General features: G+C 47.0%; 1 protein-coding gene across 1 annotated transcript in view; it reads left to right on the top strand.

Moving 5' to 3' along the window:
• Positions 1 to 15639, top strand: part of PPM1H (protein phosphatase, Mg2+/Mn2+ dependent 1H) — a gene marked incomplete at its 5' end in the record, with an annotated part of 267569 nt that overhangs the window by 129875 nt on the left and 122055 nt on the right. Inside the window, 2 exons of the mRNA XM_015566131.1 lie at positions 7 to 95; positions 10067 to 10179. Coding sequence (XP_015421617.1) covers positions 7 to 95; positions 10067 to 10179 — 202 coding nt within the window. The remainder of the gene's footprint in view (positions 1 to 6; positions 96 to 10066; positions 10180 to 15639) is intronic.

The following is a 15639-nucleotide window of genomic DNA, read 5'->3' as shown; positions in this document are numbered from 1 at the left end:
CCCCAGGCACCCCGCCCACGCGCTTCTTCACGGAGAAGAAGATTCCCCACGAGTGTCTGGTCGTCGGGGCCCTTGAGAGCGCGTTCAAGGAAATGGTAGGTGTGGCCGAAGGGTCCGGGCGATGAGGGGGGGGGGTCACTGAGGCCAAACTCTTGCTGCTTTTTATTTGTTCTTATTGTATTTTTATTGATTTCAGAGAGGAAGGGAGAGGGAGGGAGAGTAGAAACATCAGTGATGAGAAAGAGCCATGGATCTGCTGCCTCCTGCACGCCCCCTCCTGGGGATGGAGCCCGCAGCCCAAGTAGGGGCCGTGACCAGGAATCCAAGCATGACCTCCTGGCTCCTAGGTCAAGCCTAACCCACCCAGCCACACGGCCTGGCCTTAAACTCTTGCTTCTTAAAGGTTACCGGACAGGGCATGTCTACTTGTTGCTGGTCTCCCTTTTACAATAGGGTTTCCATTCTCAGTAGAAGTTGGCGGCAAGATAGAGTTCCTGGCATCGCGTGCCGGCCGAAATGAAAAAGAAGATGAAAGCGAGTGATGGTGCATGAGGCAATGGACTTATTAAATAAATGTATGCGTTATTGCTTCTCTCGGGCAGGCTCGTATTGATGCCAGCTGGTACACTTCCACTTAATTGAAATGAGTGTGGTCGCCATCTGTTACATGCATGTGCCTGGGGTCCAGGTGTTTGGGGAAACAGAGCTTTTAGTGCAGTGCTCAGAGTGACCCCCTTTTCACAAATGTGATCTGAGAACAGCTATTTTACGTGACGTGTGGCGGTGTGGTTCTCTCTGCTTCACAAAAGCACGGGCCCATGTCCAAGGATCGTTTGTTGTGCTGGGGAACATGGATTTGTTTGTACATGTAGATTTGAATGTGTCTGATCATCAGAGTCAGCCTCCTTCCCCCGCAGCCTCACTCCTAGAACACACGCAGGGAGAGAGTGCAGCTGCTCGCAGGCACATAGAAGGGGGCCCCGCTCCCGTCGGGCACCCCCTTCCCTCTCTGAGGTCCCTTTCTCTGGAGGCAATGATTTGGGTTTCAAAGATTTCCTCTCCTGAGTGAGCAGCAACCTGCATGCAGACAAAGAGTAACAGATACGTAAGCATAGTCTAAGGCAGCGGTTCTCAACCTGTGGGTCGCAACCCCTTTGGCAGTCGACCGATCCTTTCACAGGGGTCGCCTAAGACCATCCTGCATATCAGATATTTACATTATGATTCATAACAGTAGCAATATTGCAGTTATGAAGTAGCAACGAAAATAACTTTTTATGTTTGGGTCACAACATGAGGAACTGTATTTAAAGGGCCAGAAGGTTGAGAACCACTGGTCTAAGGCCTTGAATAAGGTGAGTGTGCGGCCATGTCCTGAAAGACTAGAGATTAAAAATGATGACAAGCCATTAAGTGAAGTGAGAGCAGCTAGAGACCTCCCCCTTTCCCACCCCAGAATTGCAGGTACACACCATGCACATTCCAGGATCTCCTGACGTCGGGTCGTGTGCTAATGGCAGCAGAAAAGCAAATAATATTACACAGCATCATCTGACTTGTTTATAAGGCAAAAATAGTTCATATATTTGCACCTCAACCTTCTACCCTTTCCTCTAACCCGTCCCTTCTTTGGTCCCAGTGTCTCTCTCCTGTCACAGATAATAGTTACCCTTTGAGTAGCAGGTGGTTTAAAGTGCACCTCCATCTCCGGAGTGTCTGGTGGTCTTCATTTCCAAGAAAAATACCGGGAGGCCGGGAAAGATTAATTAGGAGAAAAGGAATCACGGTAATAAAACCAACTCCTGTTGGGGCTCAGTATCATATTAGCTCACTCTCCGGCTCTCATGGAACTCCGATGTGAATAAGTGTTTCTAGACCCAGTGTCCTGAATGCTAATATGTAGTTGAGGTAGAAATTTGACAATGGGCTCACAGCCCTCGTGGGAGAAAAGTGAAAAACAGAAGAAACTTGGGTTTTTCAGTCATTGCTTAGTGCCATGGCAGCTTTTCCTTTTACTTGGAACTGCTGTATTCTCAGTTTTATCCACCAGAGGCCAATGTCACCTCGAGTCAGGCCTCCACAGGGTCTCGGGCCTCTGCTGGCCATTGATGGCTCCGGGTTATTAGCAGCAACTCTACTTGAAATGAAAGTCCCATTCGGAAAAATACTTAGTAAGGAGCCTCATTCTTATTTATCATTATTTTTTCCCCCGCTTTTAACTAACCAGTTCATGACCTGACATTTTTCTTGGCGACTTAATTGTTACATATTCCTGTGTAATGCATTCAATCCAGTAAATTCAGGGGTGGGCAAAAGTAGGTTGACAGTTGTGAATATTCAAAACAGAATTTATTGTATTATTAATTATTGCATTATTTTCCACATGAACAGCTGTAAACCTCCTTTTGCCCACCCCTGTATTTGTTGAGAACTGACTGTATGCCAGGCCTAATTGAGAAAAGAGCATTGAATCAGGCAAAGCCGGGTATTAAACAAGCCGGGTATTTTTGCCTTATAAACAAGTCAGATGATGCTGTGTAAGATATAAATGGGAAGGACCTTGAGAGAAGTGTTGGTGACATAGGAGTCTGATAAAGAAGTCAAGCTCAGGGTTCCCTGGAGAAGTCGGGGGGCCGGGGGGCAGAGAGGTGTGAAGCAGACAAAACCTGGGAGGCTGAGGGTGTTCTGGGCAGAGGAAACCGGTTGCATAAAGAACATCAGAGAGGGGACCCGGATGGGCTGCAGGCAACACGCCGACATCCACCATGGCTAGCAGGTAGACTTCAAAGGTAGAAATGATATAAAGTGAACCGGAGAGACCGTCTAGAACTCACCTATGGAGGACCTGGTGTGCCGTGTTGTGAATTTTTGGCTTTAAAACTCTTATTCTCCAATCCATCCCACCCCTCAGCTTCCTCTTCACACTTGAATTTTTCCCAGATTGTTCTCTTTGGTCCCCAAACTGCCAGAGAACCCCTGGACTTTGCAGCGAGCTGCTCATTATTCTTTGGTTTTCATGGTGCTTGGTGGGGTGGCCCGGCGTCCAGCCCGTAGTCATCATCAATACTGTCCCCTTTTACTCTCAAAGTGTTCCCGTTTGGATGATGCTTACGTTTTTACTAATTAAAGAGACATGCTCTTATTTTTCCTTTGCTTCATCAGCGACTTCAGAAAAAATTTCTCCATTGTCATGGAAACAGTGCCTGGCTTAGCCATTACATTGCTTGGGAAATTACACAGTGTACTCTCGTGTTAATGGCCTGGAAGGCCATCGCCAACTCTTTTTCTTTCCTGTCCCTCTCAGTATTGGGTCTTTGAGGGTCATTGTTTCAAGGTAAACTTGGGTCTTTTGAAATGTCTAACACGCAACAGATTTCCTGATCCCCTTGGCCTGATCTTGGACGTTCCTCCGCAGGCCTTTCAAGGCCTTTCGGAGAAGGCCAGGTTTGTAATTTCCCAGCCACTCCTACATTCTTTCCTCACAATAGCCAGCGGCTCTCTAGCTTTCCTCTTTCTGGGTGTTCTTGAGGTCTTGCAGGAAAACTCAGTATTTAAATAAGATCCAGTCATTTCAGCTTTCTCTCTTACTTTTAATAACTAAAACTTTCCCAAGCTCAGCGCCTAAAGCCTCAAATTTGCCTCACTGATGACATTTCTGTAGTTTCTCTCTCTCTCTCTCTCTCTCTCTCTCTCTCTCTCTCTCTTTCTCTCTCACTCTGTCTCTCTCACACACATACCTTTCTCAGTCACTAGTATAGATTGAGCTAATATTTTATAACCTCATTCTTCTAGACACCATGAGGGTCTATAAGAATAGATTTTATATTTAGGGGCGTTTGTAGTCGTACATTATATGAATACAGAGATAAATATACAGTATCTCATTTATTTTGATGTTCTAAGTAGCATTAAGGAGGGTGGTGCATGTCAATATCTGTCTGAGAGGGACAATCAGTTAAAAAGGTTCAGAAACATCAAGCCAAAATAAATAGTACTTATTTCTACAAAAAATACTAGGTATTAGTCGAAAATAGAGACTACCAGAAGCGGGGGAAATTCTTTGAACAGTTTCACCAAATACTGGAGGCTTCTTTGAGGCCACTGCGTTCCTCCTCTGTCCCCAGGTTGCCTGGCGCCACACATGGCTTGTGGTGAAGGTGACTCTGACCACTGGCCTCTGATGCTTACCGTGCCGGCTGGCAGAGGCAGGTGTGCCCGAGGCCCCTGGTTGTATCTCATCCTGGATCTCCCTCCCTAGTGAGGACCATTCATAGCCAGTCCCTCCTGTGGCTGCCATGGCTTCCCAAAGGCCCGGGATTTCAGAACTTTGTGACTCACGTCAGTTCTGCTTCCCAACAATGCTCTGTAACAATGCCAACATTAGCAGCTAAGTTTTGTCACCTATTGTGTTTAGGTTGTTATTTGGCCCAAGATGATAGATGTGAATAAAACAAATGACCACAGTGGCCTCGCTACTTCCCCACCCACAAAAACGGGGTGAATAGTCAGCATTTCAGGTTCTCGAGGGAAGTCGCTTCCATTGTTGGTATAATTGTGATACCCCAAATGGCAAGCTGGAGTTTCCGAGTTCTTGTCCTACAGAGTTTGAAGAATAAAAATTGGTGGACTAAAAGATTTTATGCAAAAGCGTGGAAATTAATTGCAAGTGGATACAGACTCCCTCGTGGGGAGGGGGCCCCCAAAGGGGAACCAGTGAAGTCTGTTTGTCTAAGGGTTTATAAATGCTGGCAGCTTCTTTGTTTATACATGCTGCTTTCTAATTGGACCCTTCCTCATTTTATGTCTCCCATATTTTTTCCTAATTGGCCACTAGGCAGGAAAATCTTAAAAATCTGTCTTATTTCCTTTTCAGGACAGGTATAGATTCCTCACCACTGTGAAGAATGTTCTAGAATATGGTTGCTATGAGGGAGAAAAAAGGAAGTATTTTAACTTGTAAAGCTGTCTGTTAGTGAGTAAATGAATGGAAATACCACTCAGCTCGCCTTTGTTGGAAAAAACCGTATGGTAACACAACGGTGAAAAAGGAGGATGAATGCAAAGCTTTATAGTTTAGAAATTCTTGTGTTTTAAAAAATTAGCATACTCATGGTTAAGTTGTGTACCTGCGTGTCTGCCTGTATTTAAGCTAGCGTTTTGTTTTGTCTTTGTTTCTGGTAGATCAGAAAGCTCCTCCAAGAAGGAATGGACATGTGATTCCAGCAACAGCCAGCAGGTGGCAGTATTAGGCAGTACTGGTTTTTTCCCTTCCCCATTGCCTGGCTGACAGATTGGCTTGTTCTCAGAATAAACCAAAATCAGACCCAAATACGAAAACCATGCAGAATCTTATTATTTGTGACGGACACTGTTAGCAGTGTGTTCAGAGCTGTGTTTTAACCGAGCGAGGGGGAGCTGCCAGGTCCTGTTGAAACTGCCCAACCCTCGCCGCCTTGTGTTGTCTGATGCTTTCCTCTCGCAACCTGAAAATTGGTAGGAAACAAAGAACGACCCGGGGTTGCATCATCTCTGGGACTTTCAAGCCAAATTACAACCATCCCCAGCAATGTATTCTCTGTCTTGCAACTCTTTCCTGCTGGATTGGTCTCATGCGGCACTCATCTCTTTTCCCCCCTCATTGTTCCCACCGTCTTGCAATAAAAAGAAGCAAAATAAAACCCCAGGTCTTGAAAATGGGATTCCTTCTGTTGATTTAGAGATAAACCTCGGTTAACTGTAATATTTATGCAGACATAACACAGGCTAAACCAGTCCTGCTCAGTAGAAAGGGCCTTTGTTGAGCAGATAAGTCAATCATCTCGTTAATTGAATCTCAGGAGTCATTTAAGTTTATCCTTGCGGACCGTGCTTGGAAAGGAACGGTGATGTGTGCATGTTTTTTACTAGTTTTTCTAGACTTATGTCTTGAGGTTTGCTGACTCCCTCATTTTAGCGAAAATAGTTTAGCCAAATAGTTTTGGGTAAAATGGGGAACTCTTAAAATTGGTCCTGGTGTAGCACAAAGCAGTTTCCCCCATGACTGCATTAATGTAAAAACAACCCCAAACCTGAGGGTTTTTAATAAAGAATAATAGTTATGCACATTTTTGTATGTTTTACCCAGAGTGTGAGAAATTTAAGCAAATTGGAAAGTTGAGAGTTTGAAGAAAATAGGTGGTTGATTTGATGGTAAATATATCTTTACTGACTTCGTTATCAGGCTAGACCTGGTAGTAGCAGAAACCATCCAGATGGTCCTTTAATGTTCCCTTCAATGCTAAGGTTTTGTGAAACATCTTCTACAGCGGAGTGGGTGGTGTAGGAAGAAAGTTAATGTGCTATTTTAGCTTCTAGGGAGGGAGAGGGAAGCAGTTATTCTTAGAATATGTTCCAGTTACACCAGTTTCAGGAGAAACAGAAGAGTGTGTTTTAATGTCAGTGATCCCTTCAGGGTGACGAAGTCTATGGAAACACGGCTTTCAAATGCTTGTCACGGTGATTCCAGAGAGCAGACTTGTAGTTAGAGCGCGTGTGCGCGTGTGTGCGCGTGTGTGCGTGTGCGCGTGTGCACGTGCGTGTGTGTGCGCGTGTGTGTGCGTGTGCGTGTGTGTGCGTGTGTGTGTGCATGTGCACGTGTGCACGTGCGTGTGTGTGTGCGTGTGCGTGTGTGTGCGCGCGTGTGTGTGTGTGTGTGCGTGTGTGTGCGTGTGCGTGTGTGTGCGTGCGTGCTTGCATACATATATCTTACCACACAAATGGGGGTTTGGGTGGAACGCATGAATATGTCAGCAAAGTTCCTTGGATAAAATGTAACTAGACTTTAGCTCACTATTGATGTGAAAGTGCTGCCAAATTTAGCATTCCTTATGCTGGGGGAGCTAAAGAGGGGAAGTAGTTGAAACACAGGAAAAGATGAAAGAAATTATTAAATTAGGGGAAAAAACCATTGAATCGCTATTAATGTAATAGCAAGGGATAACTGGGCAAGCTAACAGGAGTGTTTCCCCAAAACTAAAGGCAAATATGAACTTCTCCCTCCAGCCCTCCCTGTGAGGTTCTGAGGACATTCGTAGCAGAAAGTCTTAGTGTTGCACACTCTGCCTCGGTTTTTTAAGAAGGATTACATAATTTTATAACCACATTTTTTTGTGATGTAAACCACGATACTGCACGTACGATGCAGAATACACTTGCCTGACTGAGCCCCAGAGGACTCTGCCGTGGCCTCTGTGTACCAGAGCATCCCCCCACCCCCGGCCCCCGGCCCCGGGATCACACCCCTGATGTAAGTCTGTCAGGAGCCGTTCATACCCCAGTCCATGCAAGCAGGCAGTGCCCAGGGGGTTTTCATAAAAATTGCCTTTCATCCAGACTTGAAGTATTTACACAAATATTGATTCTGGATGCGAAAGGATGGTTTCTGAGCTAGAGCAGTTCCTTCCAGGATATAAAAAGCAGTAATAATTGGGTGTGGACTTCACATACCAATTTATATGATAATTTGATGAAATACATATCTATCATAATATCAACTTGATACTATTTATTTAAATGTGAAAAAATGAATAAATCCACCCACAAACGCCTTTGTGGGCAGGATTTTGGTTCTGTTTATGCATAGTTTGGAGGTTAAACAGACAAAACTTCTGCCAGCTGGATGCTTGCTGCCTCTGCTCTCTCACTTCTGTTTGACAGCCCCTCCCGGTGGTCCCCCCCCCCCCCCCCCCCCCTGAGGTTCTGAGGACATTCGGTCAGTCGTTCTGGTCACGGGACTTCACTAACTGAAGTGTGGGTTCCTCCTTACTGACCTGAGTGAGCAGTTATTTGCATTGTAAGCTTTTCATTTGTGAATCGTGAACACATTTCTCATGTTATAGCAGAGATGAGACGGTGGGAGAGCCTTTGGAAACCCAGGCATTTTTAGTTGTGTGACTTTATTTGCCCACTTAATAGACATTTCCTACGCTGCCTTTAACCTGGCCCAGTGCAGGTATTGAGAGTGTAACAGTGCTCTCAGTCACGGACTTCCAGGCTGTGGGAGGATCTAGATGGCCTGCTAAGCCCCTCACACACACCGTCTAATGTAATCCTCACAACAGTCCCTTAAGAAAGCTGATGAATACAGGTTAAGTAAAGTCTCTGAAGGTAGTCCTCATGCTTGACCCTTGTGTAGCTTTTTTTCTTTTTAAGGCCTCACATGTTTGTTACTGACCCCGCCTGCTAGTGCAAAAAAAATGTCAACAAAGAGAAAAATCATTCTTCCGATAATTTCCCTGTAAAAACACCCAGTTCCCCGACAGTAGTGATCTAGCTTTTCAGGGACGCGGTTAGCCGCAGGCATCCTGGGTGCATCTGGGTGTGAGCGCCTCTCCTGGGCGGCTCCTGGCAGACCCGGCCTGGTTCCTCTCAGTGTCTCCTCTTGGAGTTGTGCCTGAGTGTATTACCGGTTTCCGCCCATCTCCACGGGGGAATGGGCCGATTCTGCCTTGTTTTCGTGGCCGGGAGCCTGTTGCTCCTGAAAGTCCTGTGAGAAGACAAGCAGAAGAGTCGGCCACACGTGCCCGATGGCGGAGCCGGGCGCAGCTTCGATGCTGCTGTTCACTCACTCCCTGGCTGGAGTTTTCCTTCACCTGCTTCTGAACTACCATATGCCCCCACACACACTTTCCCCACCCCTTCCCCAGCCCCCGGCCTACTCAGCCCTCCCACTACCTTTCTCCTTTCCCACTTCATTCCCAATAAGTTGGTTTCTCCCAGCTCCTGTCTTTGTACTTTTTTCTCTCTCTTTACTTTTTGACCAAAACCCTGTTCCTATTCTGTGGCCTCAACTCAGGCTCTTTTGTCTCCGGTTTCCCATTGGTGTTTGTCTAGCTTTGTGGATATCCCCACGTCTGGCCCCTGGAGTAAAGCCATTGCTGATAAATGCTGGGTTACTCCATTCTCTCTCCCTTTGCACGGGGAGCTGGCCAAAGCCACTGAGCCACCAGGAATCACTAAAGTGCCCTGGCCCTCGGTCTGCCAGTGCCACCCTCACCGTCAGCCCGGGCACCGTTTCTTCCTCTTCTCGACTTATCACCCAACCGCATTCTCCCTCCCTCTGCCCCACCAGCAGATTACTACTGGGATATTTTAGCTAGCATTCGGTTTCTTTTCCTAATTAAACTCCCGTTTTCTGAGGTAACGGAGCCCTTACTTCTGTCAGTAGAATTTCACAACGATCTGTCTTGAGGGTGATGCACATCTGTCAGTAGAAGTGTTGGTCTATTTTTAATTTTCTTAGGGACGCCTCATTAGGTGGCAAGTAATAACATAGGCTTTGGAGGAAGAGAACTGAATTGGAATCCAAACTCCAGCCAGGTGAACAGGGGCAGGTTACCCCATTTCTCTGCCTCTAGACAGTGAGGCTACTACTGTGGCCGTGAGGACGAGATGAGACTCTATATGTAAAGCGCTTCGCCCGCTAGCTGACATTGAGGATGAAAGTTGACTGTTCCTATGCATGTGCGTCACTGTTGTGAATCAGTGGGAAGAGGAAGTCAGACCCGAGTACAGGAGCTTTTATATCTTTGATCAGTAAGACAGGAGGTTGACTCCTGTCTGCAGTGAACAGAGGGCACTGTCCTTCAAGTCACCTCTCTCTCCTCGCTGTCAAAGAAACTATTGATTGGCGACTTTGGGGTTAAAATCATTGACCAGGACCAAGTACATGGCCTCCTCAGCCTTCCTATTGTCTTTTCCACCTGGCAGCTCAGACAGCCCGTACAAAACCTGCACTTTCCATAAGCTATGGTATTTATTGACTACAGTTGGTTTTATTCTTCTCATTTTTGCCTGGTTATGTCTGTTTGCCACCCCCTGCTTCCTGCCTCTGGTCCGCAGATGGTCTGGCAGGCCACAATTTCATGCCAGTGTCCTCTCCAGAAATGCTCGTTAGGGGGCCGAAAAGCAAGTGCCGAGGATTCTCTTGTCTCTTTGAAGCACATTCAGACCCTTAGGGAGCGATGCTAGGAAAGCCTTTGCTACGCGTTCCTGTGCACTCCAACACTAACTTCGTTTTCTTCCCCAGGACCTGCAGATAGAACGAGAGAGGAGCTCATATAACATATCTGGTGGCTGCACGGCCCTCATTGTCATTTGCCTCCTTGGGAAGCTGTATGTGGCAAATGCTGGGGACAGCAGGTAAGCAAACTAAACCGGTTCTTACTGGTGTCTGTTGCCTTTTGATAATTTTTATCTTTGAAAAAAAATGATGAGAAATGAGGTAATTCCACTTGGAATTAGGTATTAATAAAGAGACGTCTTCTCCATCTGAATAAAATGCACTTACGAAGAATCATCAGGCTGGTATTGAAAGGTAAAGGCATCTTGTCCATAGTAGCAGTTCACATATATACCTTCATGGAAACCGGTAGTATCCACGTGGATCTTGACTTCAGAGCCTGGTTTTTGATAAAAGCTTAGCAGAGGCATCATATATGAGAGTGATGAGGAGGGAAGAAAGGAATTGAACGAAGTGGGTGTTTGGAGGGGACACAGGAGGACTCCCAGCTCGTTCCACTTCTGCTCAGTGACTGGCCCCTCCCAGAAGCCCAGCAGTTTTTCCTTTTAAGCACATGCCCTTAGCAGCTGCCTTCTCCTCTCTTCCAGGTTCTACTGTAAGTCCAAGGGGTTATGGTTAACGATTATCTATCCAGCATTATGAGGAGTAAGATCAACTTGTGTTTCACTTTTATTTTAAACTAGAGGCCTGGTGCACCGATTCATGCACCGGTGGAGTTCCTCGGCCTGGCCTGTAGACATCCCCAGTGGGGTCCCAGATTGCAAGAAGGCACAGTCCAGGCTGAGGGACCCCACCGGTGCACGATCGGGGCTGAGGAGGAACCACAGGAGGGCTCCAGGGTGTGTCCAGTCCGTCTCGCCTAGTCCTGATTAGCCTGACCCCAGCAGCAAGCTAACCTACCCGCTGGAGTGTCTGCCCCTGGTGGTCAGTGCGCGTCATAGCTACGAGTCGAATGGTCAATCGGTCACTTAGGCTTTTATATATATAGATAACCAAAGTGTCTTCATTTTAGGTGTGGGGAATTTTTAAATTATAGACTGTAAAAAGTGTTCTAATATTGCATAATTCTCTGCCCATTTAGTAACAAAGGATGCTGGCCTTATAGCAGGACCTTTGCTAAGGACTGACTCTGTATTCTGAGAGGAATCAAAGTGCTGGACTCCAACCACATTGTTCTCAGAGGAGTGACATCCTCCACAGGCCAAGATCTTAGGATGCTCCCATTCCTGACCCTCCTCCTCCTTCCTGTGTGCTCTGGCCCTGCTTGAACTATTTTCCTCCTCTCCCTCCCCCCATCCCCTGTCTCCGTCAGGTTGTGGCTGCTGCTCTGTGGCCTGGAAGACCAGCTCCCTCAGGCAACCAAGGAATTCCCCTAACTTTACAGTCATGCGTTGCTTCACAACAGGAAGACGTTCTGAGGAATGTGTTGTTGGGTGACTTCATTGTTGTGTGAACACCTCAGAGTGTACCAGCACACACCTGGATGGTATAGCCTAGTGCACACAAGACCGTACAGTATGAGCTTACAGACCGCCTCACACCTGTGTTCCGTCGTTGACTGAAATGAAATGCCGTTGTGTGGCTCCTGATTGTACTTCCACTTATAACGCAGGTGGAGTCTGAGGGAGGCTCCATTCCCCCTGGTAGAGCATCCGTTCCCAGTTTTGCCACTAAAGATCTTGGAGGCCAAAGGAGAGTGAACTGCCAGGGCAGCAGTATTTGGGGTTGGAAGCTGATGTTTTTGAAGGTCTGTTTATGTTTAAAGTATATATGTGGATTTCCGTTCTACTCTGCAAGGTATCTCAGTTTCAACATAAAATGTACACGCTGCCATGTTTATCCCATGGTCTCCATTCCCTGGTGTCACTTCAGGGTCCTGGCAAAAGAGAGACCCCAATTTAGAGTCAGGGTCCATGGAATGAAGAAATGAAAGGGAGCCAGCCAGGAGTGGGGAGGCCCAAGAAGGCGTTTATATCCCTCCACAAGCCCCTGACAAGCCTGCGGGAGCAGGGAGCAAATGCTACTGCAGAGCCAGGAGGCTGGGGGCACAGGTGAGGGCCCTGGGCAAGGGGCTGCAGGAGAGAATGGGAAGAAATACTTGCCAGGCTTCCCACTGGATGAGCCCAGGTGACAAGGGGCCCAGGGAATGCAGGTCACAGAGACCAGTGAGCCAGGACACAGGCACAGGCACAGGCCAAGACTGCATCCCGGGGTGGGGGCGGGCAGAGGATAACCAGCACGTCCACCACTCCTTTTCCCTTAAAGACAGGAATTCTCCGTCTTCAGGGGCCTGTAAGACACACACTGAGGAGCCAGCTTCTGGGCCGCTTGTTCTGTCCGGATCTTGAGCTTTTTGGGAGACAGATGAGCAGATAAAGAGGCGATGCCCTCCTGTTCCGAGTATCACTGAATCAGTGATTCATATGCACCTTCTGTCATATGTCTGGTTCCCTGTCCTTTGAAATGAGTTTGCTTTCCTGGCCCTTTCAGGGACTGAGGTGGTGCAGGGCCCTGCTTCCCGGGGACAGACTCACCCCTCATCCCAGGTGACCCCAGACCCAGAAGGTCACCCAACTCTGCCCCAGAATATCCTAATGTTTGGTTATTCTTTTTAGAGACGCCGTTTCTCCTTAACACCTTCTTCTCCTTTTGGAATGTGGTTTTCTTCAAAGCTCTAAGCTCTTTAACTGAGCCCCCACCAGCCAGGCCTCTGATCCTCGTCCCTGGTCCAGCACCTGCCAGTCCCGAGTGTTCATCTTCTGGACTCTGCCTTTTTTTAAATAAGCGCCAGTTTCTAAATAAGATCTTGACTTCCTCATGTATATAAAAAGGTGGCAGGCATTGTACTAAATCTCTAAAATTTCTGGCATTCTCATGATTATCCTATGAGAAGTGACACTTTTGGGCAGAAAAGTGGTCTCTCAAGGCGGTTCATTTGGTTATTTTAACTTTCTTGGAGTCACTTTTAGGAGGTTTATGTAACTGAGGCTCCGTGTTTCTAAGAGTCTGCAAAAGCATACTCTTTCACATGTTATTTCCAGTCATTTTTAAAGCCTTTTATCCTTATTAAAGCTGTAAAGCACCCAAAGATAAAATTATCCTATGACAAAATAGCATCTCTAAAACCTAATAAGCTTAATTATCTTTGTCGTCTCCTGGCCCCAGTGTCCGGATATGAATTTGGGTTTTTATGGCTGATTGGTTCGGTTTGCTGTTGTTCACTTGTGGGTCACATGTCATGTGGGAGCCTCGGAGAATTGTGAGCTGGCCTTTGTATGCACCACCCAAAGGGTAACTCAGAGGACACTTACTCATTAGGGCGTTATTTTCAGCTCTTGTATGGACAATAGATGTTTCATATCCTCTTATATAGAATCACTGGCCAGTTTACATGCCAACACTACATTATAGGTATTTGAGTTTACAAAAATGTTCAGTTAATCCCAAGAAACAGCAGTTTTGTAACTTGGGCCTATGGACTGGTAAACATAGGTCCGTTATCACTTATGGACAAGTAGCCGTGAATTGAGGGCCCAGAAATACTCAGTTAATCCCAAGAAACAGCAGTAGAGCTGGCAGAGGATTCTGCACCAGGGTTCTCATGGACTCAGTGCTGATTTTTGTTCTTTATTGCCAGGTATTGGCTGCTGCATGTTTACCTTAAATCCTGACAACTTTGAAAGTGAACGCAAACCTTTGTCGTAGGTCCGCTACCCCATGATTACTCACACTCCAGAAAAGAGCGGTGCACTGGTTTGATAGGGAAGCGACCGGTGGTCGGGAACTGTTCTCTCAGCCACTTAGCTGTGGCTGTCTGATTTACCAGCAGGTGCAGTCGTGCTGGGGGTTGTGTTCAGGTGAAGCCTGGCGATGCTTGTGGGTGACTGGTGTTCGCATCAGTGACCATCCTCAGGGCAGGATGGTCCACAGTGGTGCCAGGGGACTGGTCCACAGCCTGGGACAGACTTGCCCTTCTCCCCGCAGCGAGATAACCAGCCCTGGAGGCACATGCCACAACTACTTAATGCACACCAATTGCTTCATTTTCCCCAGGCAGAGGCAGCCTACTCTAACCTAGGGGACCCTAAGAGCCTAGGAAAGAACCAGATGGTGGGCTGGTTTCCACTTCCAGCACAAAGGAACTGGTGGCATGCAAATGTCATGCAAAGCAGTATGCAAACTATCACCCATCGTGTTCCAGTCATCCACTCCTTGGGGCTCCAGTGATTCTTCCGTTTAAGAAGATGTTTTGACTCCATTTTAGACAATGATTTCATTTCGTTTCTAGAGCCACGGCACTGAGGCAGCGAAGTCGTCAGGCCTTATTTCACACAGTGTCTCAAGGTTTGGCAACGGAGACTAGGGGAACTCATTCACATTCTAGAAGCCATTTACTATTTGTTAAACTCAGGATCTTGCTCTTGCCAGATTCATAAAAGTAGCAGGAATAAAGCAGCTAATAAGTGTTGGGCACATGGTAAAAACTGTAACAGGATCATGTGTGATTCTCCCAGCAAAGTAGTGAGAAGCAGGCAACGTTAATATTAGATACAGGTTGCGGCTCACCGAGGGGATGGGGTTTGCCCGTGTCCCATGGCTGTGAAGGAGCAGGGCTACCATCCCGCCCGGAGCTGGACAGCAGAGCGCCCCCTTCTCAGCGCCCCCAGTTCTCAGCGCCCTGTGCCAGGGAGTTCCCACCCAGGCCAAAACACAGGGTCTTTCTCTTTTGCTTTTCACACTTGAACGTCTCCAAAATCAAGTTTCTAGTGAACATTTTCCTTCCTATTTGTGTGTAAAATGAGGGCGTACCTTATGCCCAGTGGCTTTGATTTCACTTGAAGTGGCTTATGCAGCGCAGTGAATGGATGGGTGCACTGGAAACTATTTGAAGCTTTGAGTGGCCCAGTTCATTCAAGGATGATACAGGAAATGATATTTTCCCAAAGTGAGGGCTGCCATCCCCACCCAGAGGTCTCAGTGTTCATTGAGACCATTTTAAATGTTATGTTTTCATTCCAGTGGTCATCTGTTGAAATTAACATAAGAAGCATTTTTGGCTCTTGCAGAAGCATTCTCTGTTTCTTGTAGACTGTCTTATACATTTTCCTGGCACAAATCCAGATCCCCATTTTGTGGTGTTTACAGTTTCTTTGGCCGCAAGCATCTTGATTTTTTCCTGGGAGTGCAGGGCCATCTTCACGTTCCTGAAGGTCCTCCCAGGAAAAGGGCGGCGAGGTCGATGTGTTCGTGAAGCAGCTTTGGATCCCAGGAGCGAACGAGCGTCCACAGATTGTCCTTCAAACAAAGCCCCGGGTCCAGCCAGCGTGGGTGTCATTCATTCATCTTTCCCTCGTTTTTGATTTCCCAGAATTAAGTTAAAGCTCCCTGTTCATTCAGAGGTGAATTCCTCTGGCAAGTCCAAATGTTCCAGAGGCTAGGAGCTGGGTGTCAAATGAGACTTACGTTTCTAAACTCAGAACCCATTAAGCCTCTGTGCTGTCTTCTCTTCCGGGTTTCTCCCCTTTCCCGGTGGTAAGACGATGAAACACGACGTAACTGCCTCACACCCGTGAATGTAA

This window comes from Myotis davidii, unplaced genomic scaffold (assembly GCF_000327345.1).
Source record: "Myotis davidii unplaced genomic scaffold, ASM32734v1 scaffold402, whole genome shotgun sequence".
NCBI lineage: Eukaryota > Metazoa > Chordata > Mammalia > Chiroptera > Vespertilionidae > Myotis > Myotis davidii.
The sequence above is the reverse complement of the archived record's forward strand: the minus strand, read 5'-3'. Positions and strand labels throughout refer to the sequence as shown.